This window comes from Trachurus trachurus, assembly GCF_905171665.1.
Source record: "Trachurus trachurus genome assembly, chromosome: 13".
Lineage (NCBI taxonomy): Eukaryota > Metazoa > Chordata > Actinopteri > Carangiformes > Carangidae > Trachurus > Trachurus trachurus.
In genome coordinates this window covers 24,212,717-24,229,107 of record NC_139892.1, presented here as the reverse complement: position 1 = coordinate 24,229,107, position 16,391 = coordinate 24,212,717, and the positions used below count along the sequence as shown (strand labels likewise).

Below are 16,391 nucleotides of genomic sequence, written 5' to 3'. Positions count from 1 at the left end.
ACAAAGACTCACTTTTCTATTTTCCATTACATCCCAGACTTACTGGAGTTAAACTGAGCTGTTTGTGCAAAGCCTCTAATGCCACATTTCATGAGCAACAACATTGCATGCGATGCTTTGAAAACCTCTTCCTATAATTTACTTATGATAAACAGATTAAAATGTGCTTTACATAATAAGGAGGTTAGTGTGTGCTCAGTTGAGTGATGTGCTGTTGCTGAGGTTGGTACTGTACACCAGGCCAAGAGCTGCATGAGGCCAGGGACCTTTGGTCACATTTGTGGATTTATGGAAATGTGTTTTCTTTCAGTTTTATGCAAATCAAATGTTAACATCATTTTCTATGACCTTGGGCCATTAGCTAGAATTTAAATTAGTTCACCTTAGGGAACTGTATGAGACCAATGCATTTTTAGAGCTTTTTTAGACTGGGAACTTCACCCACTGTTTTCAGCAGCTGCAATTTCACCCAGTGTTATTTTCAGAGGGTGTGTGAAGTGTAGATATACGTAGTGCACCGGGGTGGTTGGTATCTAGACGCTCCACCACATGCTGAGCTGAGCCCCCGGTGGTAGTCTGGGGTGAATTTCTGGAAGATTTGACAATAAAGAAATCCTGGAGACAGGCTTTACAGCAAAAACTAAAACAGGCTGTTTTATTAAAGGTTTAGTGAAAGGGCAGCCGAAGAAATCCCTCCTAGTCGGCACTCAGGCTCTTCTTCCACTAAACGTACTGTGCAAGACCAGGCGGCAGGAAGCCTGCGGGGAGACTTGTGTCTCTTCAGCCCACCAGTGTTCCTTGAAGGAGAGAGGGAGAGGGATGAGGGATGGTGACAGGCACCAGCATTAGGCAGCTTGTTTCAAACTCCAGGGGCACATAAGCAGCAGTTCCCACTTGTCGGTTTTGTGTAGATTGTGCATTTCCAAACTTAGTAAGCAGCTGACAGACTTGGCTACCTGCAGGACTGGTGCTAGCAGTGAAGCTACTGGTTGTGAGACTGGAACCAGGTGTACTGAGTGCACTGTGTGCCAGCAGCACGCAGACATATGCGGTCTGTCCCATTTCAATCGCACTTGGCTGAGTGCGCTTGGTCACACACACACTTTGAACGTACATTTGCCTATAGTGTGCAGGCACGTATTACTGTAAGTAGCCAAGCATGCAGGGATAATTAAAAGCAATTGGGACATAGTTGACAAGTGCAGCCTTTCATCTCTGTGTCATTGCTCACACTGGAGTGCAACTACTGCTCTATCATAGTCTCATCTATGTCCGAAATCTGGTTGTGTTTAGTAGGCTAGTTGTCGTGTGGCTTCCTGGTTTATTTTGAAATCCAACTCTCCTCTTATTTCAGGTAACTTGCCCCTTCCTCTTGGTTGTTTCCTGCTGGTGTGATTGTCCTCCCCACCTTGTTTTCACCCGTTTCCCATTACCTTGTGTGTGTGTGTGTGTGTGTGTGTGTGTGTGTGTGTGTGTGTGTGTGTGTGTGTGTGTGTGTGTGTGTGTGTGTGTGTGTATGGTTTGCATTTCCCTTTGTTCTGTGACGGTTAATCTTGTCCTGTGAGTCAGAGAACCAGCGCTTTCTCCATGCCATGCTCTTCTCCTGTCAGGTTTTGTATACTTTGATACTTTGTCAAGCATTTTATTTGTCAGTAGTTTCTATCCTTGAAAGAGTGGTTTTTAATCCCTTAGCTATAGTAGTGTTTTTCTCCGAGTGATTTTCCGTTGCACTTTGTTAATACATGATTGTTTATTTTACTTTGTCTTCTGAGTGGTGCATTTGGGTCCAAGTCCTAGTTCAGTGGTGACACTCCAAAAGTGTCCCTTTGCGCAAGATTCATATTATAAATGTGGAAACATTAAACATTAAAAACAACATTAAAAAGAGTTTGAAGAGAGATGAAAAATATGAAATATAAAATAAGTCATAATCAATGGAGAAAAAGCCATAATTATATGATAAACTGTCAAATATCTGAGATGTAAATTTAGCGTTAATATAGACAACAAAGTTTAAATTAAATTTGTAAGATAAAAAACTAAAAAATATGAGAATAAAAAGTCCTAATTATGAGATAGAAAGTCAAATGTAGGCGATTTTATCAAAATTTATTTGGTGGCAATTCCCAAACGTGGCATGTGGTTCCCGATGACGGCAGAATGCACCAGCTGGTTGCATGTGGAATTTATACTTGGCCAAATACCGCTCAGGTACGGTCTTACCGTAAATGTAAGTGCAAATGCACTGCACTGCATTTGCGCTCTTACACTAAGCACATGAACACACATGTCAAGTGCCAAAACCTGTAAGTGTGATCAAGTGTGCAAAATGGGACAGGGCCAGAGTCACACTGAAACAGACAGGAGCTTGGGGGAGAGCTGTCCATGGTACTGACTGTTTCCTCCCTCTCCATAGTCTCACTGGGACACGTCACATGCAGTCATTGGTAACACTGCAGTGCCAGGAGCCAAATATGGAACAGATTTGTTGTCAGATCTGACACAGTATCATCCACAGATCAAAACCCCTCTGTCATTCTGAGTGCATCCATCTACTCAATAAATCAAAAATCCCCAAACTCAATAGAAATGTCTGTTGAGGTCTAACATAAATGTAACCTTTTATAATTGTCTTCTAATAGCCCTATACTGTACGTAAGGCTCTTATTAAAATAATTGACTAGCTAATTAATTGATCAGCCAATCAACAGAGAATTAATCATCAACTATTTTGAGAATTTACTACTGTATTTGTTTCAGACATTTTTCAGGCAGAGGTTTTCCAGCTCCGTCTTCTCACTGTTCTTCATATTTTGGGTATTCTTCTTTTTAAAACTGGAGTCATATTTCATGGAAGATTAAACATAATTTGTTACTGTTGGTCAGATGGAACGATGAATTTAAGATAGTACCTTCAGATTTGAGAACTGATGACGGTGATTATTTTCCTGACATTTTATAGGCAAAAGTATGGACCACTGAGTTACATCATAACTGTCTGGTCAATCAATCTCAAACAACAATTCCACGCAGCTGAAAATCTCACCAGCTTCCTTGGTGCTGGTATCGAACACTTCCTTGTTAGACAGATGTACTGGTTTGATTTCAAAGCCAGGACTTGACAAACATGTTCATGTGGTGTTGTTCAGAGAATGCAAAAACATCTAATAATATAGGGAACCATATAACATTATTCTTATATAAAAATAACTGTATGTAAACCTAAAATGCCAGTATTGCTCTTGTGAGAAAATTATATTTGGCATTTTTGGGTGCAGCTTTGAGAGTTGACAGCTGTCAGTTGTGTTCCTAAAGTTGTGGTGACAACACCAGCACATGGGCCAGCTGTGTATGTGTGTGTGTGTGTGTGTGTGTGTGTGTGTGTGTGTGTGTGTGTGTGTGTGTGTGTGTGTGTGTGTGTGTGTGTGTCACTTCTGCATCTGTAATCTAAAAGGTCAGGCAGAATGTGAGAGGGAGCACATTACATAAGTCAACAGGCACCAGTCAGTCAAGCACACAGTCACACAGTTAGCCTCATCAACATTTAACACTGCATGAGCATCATTTGCATACAAAATGAACAAAATCTGCCATCTTAAGATTCTGTTTCGATTCCAGTCAGTGTTTCCTGTGACATCTCTCGTCAGTTCTGTCCCTTTGGTGGAAATATTTCTCGAGCAAATGTCAGACTTTGTGTTAGAAAGCGTCTCAGAATTCCCCGTGTGTTCGACCCTTGATGGATAGGAGTATTTGTGCATGAAATAGACTGAGTGATTTGAATATACAAACCTGGCCTGTGTGTTGTTATTCTGTTCTGACTGCTCAGAACACAGAAAAGTAGTCAATAAGAGCCTGAATTACTGATAGATTTGTTCATGAAACGCTCATTTCAATGCATGGGGGAGAAGAGTCTGTATCCCTTTGATGTGTGCTTGTTAACATTTCCGCGTGCACATTCTAGAAAATGTTATCTGTAAAACAAGGCTTTGCATTGTTGCGAATGATGATGGGGCTGTATTTGTTCTGCAGCAGCTGTTTGAGGAAACAGTGACATGCTGTTTGGATGCAGGTCGGAGACTGCGACCTCTCATTGTCTGTTGTAGGTACTTAACACGGTCAAAACACTGTTGTCAATTTTATGAGACAATTCATAATTTACGTAGCATTTATGTTTTGTTGTTCCAAATCATTTGCCAGCAGGCTGGTTCAGAAATGCAGCAGTGTAGCAGATAATACGATGATTGATGGCCTAATTTCTTAATGACTGCTTCTTGGCTCAGGCAGACAGGAAATACTGTTACAGCTTGTTTGTTGCTTGAAATAAACATTATAAAAAACACTCTATATACATTTCCTCTGAGCTAAGATGTATATGATTGACATTTGTACCTATATTATGTTTTATTATCCTTACATGTCGAGTGCTACACCAAGTTCTCTGCAAATGTGCGCAGAGAGATGCACTGCTCTACATCCCTGAAAAGACTTTGCCCCTGTGGTTTCCTGAGAACAATGGCGTTGAACCATCTATTCCACTTTCCAGCCTGGAATCATCCAGTGCCCAGCGGTGTGCTCCTGCATGTCATGCAGTCACAGTGCTCCTCAGAGATGTGGCATTCAACCTCTGTTTAAAATCACCGGGTGACCATCGGCCTCTCTTCTCCTGTACCACACACCCTTTCCTGTTTTGGAATATGCATTTATTAAAGCACAGCAGAGCCTGCCGACTCGCCGCACTGATGACTTGATCACAGATCGAGCAGCTAGTGAACCAGCTGCTGTGTATGAGTGAGGCATTCTTGTCTCTGCTGTGGGAGTGAGTCAGCTCAGTAAAATGTTGTTTCAGCGGCTCAACATGTTCGCACCACGGTTAAGGTTAGCCACAATGTTCACGTAGATCACTACTAATGTGCCGATGACAGGAAACAGTTGAAAAGGGTTAAACATTCTGTCAATGTCTGGGCTCAGTGCTGTTTGATATACAGTATATGCTCCTAAACTTTACATGGCTCACCAGGGTGGCCCAGACATTTTAATTTTACACTCTGTAAATCTTCCCTTCCATCTTCAAAAGCACTTAGAGCTCAAGCTTGAGCAGTGCTATGAAAATATTATCATCAGAGGCCACAATCGGATGTAATTTTTCTTATTTCAGCTTCAAAATGAATGAGGCCATTATTGAAGTGAATCGCAATATGGTAATAATATCCAGTATCCACATCACAGAGTATGTGGTGCTATAGAGACACATGCCCTCTAGATGTAAATGAACATATTTGTTTGGTAGAAGCTCCAACAATCATCATCATCATCATCATCATCATCATCATCATCATCATCATCATCATCATCATCATCATCATCATCATGTCTGTGTTTCTACTCACAGTGAAAGTCACATTCAGAAATGATCATTCTCACTGTTGACTATCTTGACCAAAAAACATTATGTAACTCACTCTCAATGAATATGGTGAGTTTCTCTCTCTTTTTTTCTTTAATAAATCTGATTTGTAGATTTGTATTTTTGGATGTTTTTGACAAACACTGGAAAATATTACCAACAAACAGGACCTGTGGTAATAAAAATCTGTCTTTTTACAACTTTATGTTTCTAGGGATGTTTATTATAATAGCAGCACATCCTCCATAATGACCATGGCTGTGAGACTGAATGGAAACTGAAAATGTGTGTGAGCCTCAGCAGATTGGAGTTTTTTGTTTTGTCAGGCTATAAGGTCTTTTATTATTTTGATTTAGTTCATCTTCCATACTGCTGTACTACAGATGTTACTGGTTCAAATTTGCGGGGTTTGTCCTGCACTGCAGGATCGCGTGATCGCGTGACTTTTCACCACAACTGTTTTCCTCTAGGTGGCAGCACCGTACTAAATACTGCTCAGACGTTTTGGGGACAATGCTGACAGCCTGATAGCCGCGATTAGGCAAGTGTATCCGTCTGCGGCCTGCAAGAGGGAGGCGTGTCGAGTAGTAGGCACTGTAGGAGGCGTGTCGCGTAATGACGTCACTACGCGACACGCCCCCCGCCACTACAGGGAACGCCCTACACACGGTTCTTAAAGGGATATGAGCCCACTACAGTTGCATGTTGCATGCAAAAGTTAACGACTTTGCCTACGCGTTCTTTGCCCTATAATGAATGTATTCAAAAGCTTACAAATGTTATTATTACATTTTTAATTGGGTAAAAACAATTAAGTTAATTAATTTTAAAATTTTCTGACTTTGTCACAAGAGAAAACACAAGATAATTAAAGGGATAGTTCAACATTTTGGCAAATTGGCCCATTGCCATAATTGCTATAGTCATAGCAGTAGGTTCGTTACCTTTAATTGTAGGTGTAAGCTATTTTTAGTACAGCGGAGCGCAGCAGCAGGCTGCTCAGAGCTACGCTATGGAGGCTAAGGGAATTTCTTGGTTTCCCTCATCAAACTCATCAAATACAAAATCCCCAAACTCCACAGCGCTTTTGTAGACAAGTTGTGAGCTGCACAACCACCACGCTATGAGATAATGACGGAACGATACGAAACGGAGCCGTTTTCGAGGTAAATTCATACAAAACCGCTGATGCGCGTTGCGTTCAGGGACAGTTTTTCAGCAAGCAGTCTCCGTATTTACCCTGTATTTACCTCGAAAACGGCTCCGTTTCGTATTGTTCCGTCATTATCTCATAGCGTGGTGGTTGTGCAGGTCACAACTTGTCTACAAAAGCGCTGTGGAGTTTTGGGATGTTGAATTTGATGAGTTTAATGAGGGAAACCAAGAAATTCCATTAGCCTCCATAGCGTAGCTCTGAGCAGCCAGCTGCTGCGCTCCGCCGTACTGAAAATAGCTTACACCTACAATTAAAGGTAATGAACCTACTGCTATGACTATAGCGATTATGGCAATGGGCCAATTTGCCAAAATGTTGAACTATCCCTTTAACAGACAGGAATTCATGAGCTAAATGTCAGTGCTTATGTGGGAGTAAGAGCGTAATGTGTAGATATATATATAAATAAATATATATATATATATATAAATAAAAGTAGTGGCCTACATAACAAAATTCAAATAATGTGATGACAATAACTTTTATTATTCCTTAATGGGGAATTCATTTGTGAATCTCTCCATTCTGTAGGTTACTGAGCAGTGTTGCTCCCTTGCTTTCTCTCTTGATATCAGCAGGGATCATCATCAGCATTCTCCTGGAGCTTGAGTTGCTGGCCCTCTCGCCCTCTCTCCTACCTGCAACACCTCTTGGGCTTTGTTTGGTATTCTGATTTCCTTTATTCCACCCTACAACACACACACTACTGTACTCATGCACTCACAGCACTGATCATAGACCATAACTTTCTTTGTCATGGTCGTTTTGTGACAAGTAGCAATTCATCTCAACTATATTTGGTCTGTCAAACGTATTTGTAGTGAAGAAGAGATCTATTTAAAAAAAACCAAACCAAAACATTTCAAGGCTCATTTTTTATTTTATTTTATAGCCTGCTCAGAAATGCCTCAGAGGAGAGGGCTTCTTCCAGTTTCTCCTTGTAAATTTGGAGCTTCTTTGCTCCCTCCTTGGACATGTGCCCCACCAGGGCTTCGGCCATCACATTTAACTCACTGTCAAAAAAGAACAATAAAGGTTTTCAATTACATGTTACATCTGTGTGCACACAACACTATCAAAAACACAAGGATGTAACCTCACGATCAAGTTCGGCCAAATATTTCTGTTACTGGCATAACCTGATGGCACATAGCTAAACCCTCAGGAGAAACCCATACGTACAAATGGCTTCCTCTGCACTGTATTGAATCACTTCTTGATACATAATATTTAGTGAGCTAGTCTTGAGTAGAGTGGCTGTTAATCGCCTGTTCGTCTCGTTAATATAATACATCCATGGTTCGTCTGCTCAGGGTGATGCGCATTTATTGAGTCCCTAGCAACGGCTCGTTTTACCTAGCAACGGTCTGGTATTGTGTTATTGTTCCCTTCCCCTAACCTTTAAGAAATGGTCACTTTTGTGACTGTAGGAAGTACGTGTTTAAATGTAAATGTGAACAATAATTTCAAACAAACTATTGCTGCACTAGACCACGGTGAGAATAATGTTTTTGAATGAGCTGGTCAATATTATAGCAGAGTTACAATTCATTAGTTACACCAGATTGCTGGCTAAGTTACAACACCCAATTCTATTTGGCTCAACCTTTTAGGATCATTTGCAATAAAACGTATGTATACGCTGCATGTCACTTATCAAACAGGCAAATAACCCTCTGAAACTTTGCTGACGTTACATTTTGCTGAGTCGGCAACGGGCTGGCTTCGTTCTGTTTATACACTTATATTTAATAATATGGATAAATATAGCCTTACCTCCTTAGTCCATCGCTAAACACAATTATTATATACATTAATCGATGAATTAATTAAATTACACTGACACTTACAGTCTGCATATGTTCGGCCATTCAGACTAGTCAAGTTTTACGGCGGAACTGGTTTACTTCCTGTTTTGTTATCCGTTTTGGCGGTCTCATTTTACATCTCGCGTGGTTCAACGTGACTTTCCCGTGTGGAGGGGGCGTGTCGCGTAGTGACGTCACTACGCGACACGCCTCTACGCGAAACGCCTCCCTCTTGCAGGCCGCAGACAGACCCTTCTCCGATTAGGAGTGGCGCTGTTCATGATACAGAATACAAGAGGATGAAAGGAGAACTAGCTGCAGACAGTAAATAATATAGTAGCCTAGTTTTTCAATGACAAAATGTAACGACGGCAGCTACAGTAGACTATAGCCCACGTCTCACTCTCTTTTTTCGGTCATCTGTCTCGTCATCTCCAAAATGTGTTTTTAAAATGAGCCAACTACAGTAGCCTACTGTGCAGTAGTGCCGCAGATTTCTCACTCCGCACCTTGTTTGAGAGTGCAGCTGGATGATTTCTTGTGAATGAACGGGTCTGTGTCACTTTGGGGCTGGGCGATAAAACATAGGATAAATAACTTTCCCTCGATAGAAGACGCGGCCGATACAAAGTGACACCGTCAGCCATGCAGCCGGCCTGGACTTTTTATTTTTAATTATGAAGGATCATCTACGCAAGGCAAAGATGATAGCATCAACAAAACACGGCGTAACACACGCGGCTGTATGGGACAGGCTTTTATTTAATTCAGAACAAACCGCTTAGCAAAAATGGAAAATATAGTCGATAATAATTAATTGATCTGTTGTTTGGCCACTGTTTGAAAATAACCCGAATTATGAGCAAATAATCTGATCCAGAACAGCAGTCATAATCAGACTTCTTCTAAATAAACCTAAACATTAAATAACTGGGTCAGGTCGGACCATGGGGTTATTTTTTCTCTTCTTCTTCACAGGAGAAGAGGAGGCTATGTGCAAAGTACCACATTAACATCTCTATTCATATAACGCCCATCGAAACAGCTGATTTACATGTCGGCCGTTAAGGCAAGGCAAGGCAAGGCAATTTTATTTGTATAGCCCGTTTTTACAAACAGTTTGTCTCAAAGGGCTTCACATGGCATCGTAGCAACATCCTCTGTCCTTAGACCCTCACATCGACTGAGGAAAAACTCCATGGAAACCCTTTTAACAGGGAAAAACAGGAGAAACCTCAGGGTGAGCAACAGAGGAGGGATCCCTCACCCAGGACGGACAGACGTGCAATAGATGTTGTTACAGACAAGAAAACAGTTTACAGTTTGTCACAGAATGTGCGGAATATGGAAATGTTAACACATGGCGATTGGCCATTCACGCGGCTTTGTTCTTGGTTTCGGCCAATCAGCTTATAAGCACATGGCTAATTATCAGCTTTCAACCAATCGCACTGTTTTAATGTGTGTGTGTGAAAGTTATTTTCTTTAGTTCATTTTCGTTTCTTTTGGATTTTTTTTTACAACAATGTATCAATATAATATTGTTTTCGTTTCATTTCGTTATAAAAATCAATCCCTTTTCTTTGAAACAATGAGATTGAGCAGCTAAAACTCAATAAACTCAACCATGGCTTGTCTTATTGTTAATCTGAACGCACATGTATAAAGGGCAGAGTCAAGGCAGCAGATAAATCACAAAACATCAACGCGTCCGTGAGCGCAGCGCACCTCCTCTTCTCCTGTGAAGAAGAAGAGAAAAAATAACCCCATGGTCCGACCTGACCCAGTTATTTAATGTTTAGGTTTATTTAGAAGAAGTCTGATTATGACTGCTGTTCTGGATCAGATTATTTGCTCATAATTCGGGTTATTTTCAAACAGTGGCCAAACAACAGATCAATTAATTATTATAGACTATATTTTCCATTTTTGCTAAGCGGTTTGTTCTGAATTAAATAAAAGCCTGTCCCATACAGCCGCGTGTGTTACGCCGTGTTTTGTTGATGCTATCATCTTTGCCTTGCGCAGATGATCCTTCATAATTAAAAATAAAAAGTCCAGGCCGGCTGCATGGCTGACGGTGTCACTTTGTATCGGCCGCGTCTTCTATCGAGGGAAAGTTATTTATCCTATGTTTTATCGCCCAGCCCCAAAGTGACACAGACCCGTTCATTCACAAGAAATCATCCAGCTGCACTCTCAAACAAGGTGCGGAGTGAGAAATCTGCGGCACTACTGCACAGTACTGTAGTTGGCTCATTTTAAAAACACATTTTGGAGATGACGAGACAGATGACCGAAAAAAGAGAGTGAGACGTGGGCTATAGTCTACTGTAGCTGCCGTCGTTACATTTTGTCATTGAAAAACTAGGCTACTATATTATTTACTGTCTGCAGCTAGTTCTCCTTTCATCCTCTTGTATTCTGTATCATGAACAGCGCCACTCCTAATCGCGGCGATATGTGATACATAATCATCAAGTCATAAAGCAAGACAGGCTTTATCATATTACAATAGTTTCTGTGATTTAGGCAGTGTATACAGTAGTTAGTTCTAGTTTAATAGCCTAGAGTTTAAGCTGTGGATTACTGCACAGATCACTGAGTCATCCGCCTGTCGTCCTCCGTTCTCACAGATGCCACCTGGCGGTTGTTTTGGCACATTGAGGCTTTTCATTAAAACCTCTTGTCTCGCCAAAGAAAAAAAATGCATGAGTCTTGTGCCGTCTCGCGTGGACCACGCGTGAAGTCCGCAAATTTGAACCAGTAACATCTGTATAGTCACTAGGAAAGTGAGAATATTGAAAAACCACAGAGATATTTTTGCTCACACTGCTGCCAAAGACAAAGTAATATCATCAGGTGAAGATGAAACTGCAGTAGAGTTCAGACTCTGTAAATCTGAGGGGTCACAAGATGTTTAACGGGCCAGTGAAGACAGAAAATGGTTCTCCAACCTTTGCTTCTCCTCTGAGTCAAATCTTGGCTTTATGCTTTATAAACAAAATTGACTTGACTTGGTATTATTGAAGAGATACGGAATTATCAGTGCTTACCCAGGGACTATTTTGTTTTGAATGTATTTGCTCTCCTTTCATTACAGCTGTGTGATGGAGTCTCTGCTGTTTTTTTTCTCTCCTCTATGTCCTGTGTCCCCACGTTTATGAGTCTTAGCCCCTCCCTTCACATAGAGCAGAGCCAGGTTGACACCTCGTTACATTAAGTGCAGTTAAGACTCTCTCCAACAAAAGCTGTCAATCCTGATAAAAACCAAAGATGCGGGGACCTCGACCCCAAACGTCTGAAAGTTAGGCAGCGTTTGGTTGCTGTGGTGAGGATGTTTGCAGGGAAGCTGGACCTGGACAGAGAGCTGTTTTTGCATCTACAAAGTGCAGCAGACAGCACCCCCACCCAGAGTGGTCAACTCAAAATCAACTTTGAGTGGGAATTCCCAGCGAGCCTGGAGTTACGCCTCCATCAGAACCTGTCATGATAAATTGACTACTAAACCATTTATCCAGACATGATGCAACAACATTGAGAACTGAGATTTCCCCAATTCCTGTTAACTATTTATGCATCGAACATCTTCGTTATAAATGATATTAAATGATATTCTACTTTTACCCCATGCAACCAATAAGACGCCTTCAGCAGACCACAGAATGTGACTTTGGGTAGTGATCTAAGTAAAAGATGAAGAATATACTGTAAAATATATAAGAGGTAGTAAAGACAAAGAATTAAGTACTAACGCATGTGAAGGGGAATTACGTGAAGGCTTTAAAAGTAGTGGAGGTGACAGTGGCTGTGACAGCAGGTGGAAAAAATGAATCGATGGGTGGAATTGATCTTGTTAACTTGAAGCAGTGGTGCGAAACCAATTGTATAATGTGCAGCTCAAAGCTGGGTCAGACAGGGGAGGAGGATGGGGGGGGGGGGGGTGCAAATGATGATGAACAAGGGGGAAGGGTGAAATGCCAACTGACTTCATTAAATGAAAATTGAATTGCAAGTTGTGAGAAGTGTACCACTGCCAAAAGAAGAAATCCCCAAAATACAGAGGGCGGTGTGAAGAAGAAGACGGTTGTTTGGCAGACCAGTGCACACAGTCCTGTAAATGAGCAAATATAAGTGTTTATGTCTGTGCATCTGGGAAGCACAGGAGGGGGGGGGCGGGCATTGTTCACAGAATCTGAGTCGATTTCCTGTTTGTCTTGGCAGAGATCCGAGAGGCGTTTAAGGTGCTGGATCGTGACGGAAACGGGTTCATTTCCAAACAGGAGCTGGGTATGGCCATGCGCTCTCTGGGTTACATGCCCAGCGAGGTGGAGCTGGCCATCATCATGCAGAGACTAGACATGGATGGTGAGTCACACACACACACAAACACAGAGGTGTAAAAATGTATAGAGCAATGCAGGGTTCCTCTACACATATGTACGGACATAAAAAAAATAAATTAAAAAAACCCTTCACTCACCGTATACAAATGTAAACACCTTGAGGTATATGATTTCATCAACAGGCAACTTGGCAAAGATTTACAGGAAGCCACAGTGTTTTTCTACTCACACTTGCCTGTTCAGATTACATATTCCTCTGTGTCATGCATAAAACATTTATTCATGCATGCTTGAGCGTGTACTCATTTCAGTCTCAACCACTCACTGTTTCCACTTGACACATGAAAGAAACAATGTGAAACCCGCGCTGTGAGAGAACAACCTAAATAAAGAGATACAGTATGTGTGCACACATGACAGAGGTGTGGTTACCATAGAACAAAGTAGGGTTTTATGTCGGTTTTCCAGCTGGAACAAAATCAAACGGCATCAATGTACTCGCTGTAGCGGCTGTATCTGTGGGAGAGCGCACCACAAAATTGTGGTTTAACAATACATCAAGTGCTTGGTTCCTCACCTGTCACCTTTTAACCCCTTGTCCTCAGAGATAAAAAACAATCCCACATAGACACACTCAGTCCCATTTCTCACAGACAGCAAAGTCTTCTGCAGTAACTGTGATTGACATTTTATAAAAGGGTAGTCTCTTAAAATTGTATGAGGCAGGGAGGCGGAAATGCAATATGCAAATGTCAGATCAGTGGGAAAATATTCAAATTCTTCATGCTGCTATCACAGCCTTTGATAAGTGCTTTTCAGTTTCACTGTGGAGAGAGAAATACTGTAAATGTTCAAGGCTGAATATTAAAGTATAAGAAGTTACTGCTTCTGTTCCTCATCTGACTCATCCGCTCCAGGATCTCAGGAGAACATAGCTGCCTTTTGTGCCTCAGGGCCAGCTCTCGTTGCATCTTCTGCTGCAGCTCCAAGAGGCAGGCAAGGTTACTTCAGGATCTGATGAAGGTCACAACGGCTTTTGTCTTAGGAAGTCTGTGAAGTGCACTGCTGCTGTTTACTTATTAATTCACTCCCTTCTCATCATCCTCTCTGTGTACTGAATTAGAGTTTGTTGGAAACTCGGTTTAAACTTTATTGAATCTGATAATCATCTGGTTGTCTAGCGAGGGCTGTTTTTTGTGCTTGTTAATTTGTCAAACTGTTCAGGGAGACATGATCCAGCAGGTTTAGACAAACAAATGAAGAGAAAGCCCACACACCACCTTGATAACACTCAACAGACTTTCAGGTACACAGAAAGTGTGTGATTGAGTATCAGAATTAACATGGTGAATATCAGTAAACCATAGTATTAGCATTAGCAACTTTCAGGTAAACAAGCCGCACGGCGTTCAGCGATGATATCATCCAGGTCAGAGGTTATTAGGTCAACCTACAGACCCCAGATGTTGATAACAGTAACCCCGGACTCAGAGGGGAATAGCGCTAGAGTATCATAAAAAATGTTGATGAAATCAACGAGTTTCTCTGCAGATAATGTGTTATTTAGAGGCTGCATTCCGGTGCCCTGTAGACTCGCATTATATGGATATATGCGGCTCTCGGCTGGATCTAATTTCGTCGGAAGGACTTGTAATGACACCAAAGTTATCTGGGTGAGTAAATTATCGTATTTTATGCTAGAAATAAGGTCCAGATTGTAAAAAAAAAAAAACAGCAATTGCCTTTTAATAACAAGCAACAGAATAAACAACAAAACATTCCCACGGCAAGAACAGCTAATAGGCCGTCTATATTCTGGTATGTCGATCTGTTTGCTTGTCGACTACCCGCTACAGGTCAGTATTCCTTGGTTTCCCTGCATGCCAGCATGGAGTGAGGTGTGCACCTGCCTCACTCCACCAGCCGGAGCCACACAGACCAATCCTGTGTTCCTCTTGCCCGGTAGGCCTATCTCTACCCGCGTCTTAATTGTTGCGCCTCCTCTTTTCTATCTGGTGCCACCTGCCATGAAATGAATCAACTTCACAGCAGAAAAACAAACATGTTTGTAGCTGAGCTTCAAAACAGCTCTTTATAAACCTACACATGGCAGCACAGAGGCTACATCCATCTTAATTTACAGTGCATGGTGTCCACCTGTGATGTGCATGTCTATCACTTTATGTGTTGGTTGTAGGTCGATCAGCTCATTGCAGTCAGGTTGGGCCGTCTCCTCACTTTATGTTACTGTAGCCTCCATGTTACTCTCATTCTCTATATTCATTAATGGCCACATGACAACACAGGGGCTAACCAGCTCCAACACACACTGATTGGAGGGAATGTGTTGGAGAACAGCAGTTCATCACAATGTAAAATACAACAGACTAATATGTATTCTTAGAAATCTGGTCTGGTGGGTTTTTGGTTATTAACAAAACAGTTGGTGGCATTATCCTCCCATCCATATGTGTGTAGACACAAATGATAAAGAGCCGGTGATCAAAGGGACGGGGTACTGAGGAGGGGGGTTGGCGGGTCTTAGCTGATGAATGAGAATAGACGACAGTGATTGTATCTCAGCCAAGTGGGCAGCTGTGAGGACTGGATCCTCGTTCACAGCCATCGATTCTGAGCCCAGCGGCCAAGTCCAGCTGATCTTTAGAAGATACTGATGGGTTATCTGCCCACTCGTCTCTGCTGTCAGATCAATCCATGTGACTGTTATTGAACTCCTATATGTCCTTCATGGAGAGGTGTGACTCCTCGTCTTTGTTCCACATCACAGCGTTGCAGCCACCTTTGTTTTTCAGTGTAGATCACACATGCTCCACTTTTACTTCTGAGGTGACCTTTACAAAATGTAACTGGAACTTTAGCTTGAACTCTACGTTTGGGTCTGTGTAGACACATCCTGTGTTTAATTTGTTTTATGTCTTTTACTAAAGGGAACATGATTTTGCATCATTGTTCAATAATTTAGTGCTCTGTCTCCGGCTGGAACAGGATGCTCGGTTGTGACATAACACAGGAAGGGACATGTCAAAAACAGGTGGCTCAGCCTATGACAGACTCAGTAAGTGACTCAGTGACAATGTGCATAATGTTGAGCTGTCACAAACTGCAGATTCATCAGAATAAGATCTGGTATGCAAACGTAATATGTTCTAGGAAAGGCACACAGGCTTTTTAGGGTCAATAGTATTATTATATTTAGTTTTTATGCACTGTCCCATTTTGCTCTGTATTTACATAACAGTGCAAAATGAAGAGGTTTCATATTGGAGATTGAGTCAAAAAATATCAAGTTTAAAAATGTCACCTGACTGTCAGACAGTTCTACAGGAGTGTGTGTGTACAGGCGAGTGTGTCCTTGTCGGGAACAATAATGCACAGAGGTTTGGACTGATGGAGACCCTTTTTGCACCTATGATATAAAACAATGTGAAATGCAGTCAGTCAGTTTGTCATTTTCACACAGAACTGCAAGGATGTTACAAGGAGACCAGTCATTGTTGGTAGTAAACTGGTTAAGAACTAATAATGATAACACACTTTTTATCAATGAAATTAAAGCTGCAGTTTTGACCATCACATACTGTAGGCAGGAAAATCCC

The 16,391-nt window shown here is 41.6% G+C and overlaps 1 protein-coding gene across 2 annotated transcripts in view; it reads left to right on the top strand.

Annotated features, from left to right (window-relative positions):
- caln1 (calneuron 1) overlaps positions 1-16,391 on the top strand; it is a gene marked incomplete at both ends in the record, with an annotated part of 66,650 nt that overhangs the window by 13,839 nt on the left and 36,420 nt on the right. For both annotated transcript variants that reach the window (XM_083984542.1, XM_083984543.1), the window contains one exon: positions 12,653-12,796. In XM_083984542.1, coding sequence (XP_083840668.1) covers positions 12,653-12,796 — 144 coding nt within the window. The remainder of the gene's footprint in view (positions 1-12,652; positions 12,797-16,391) is intronic.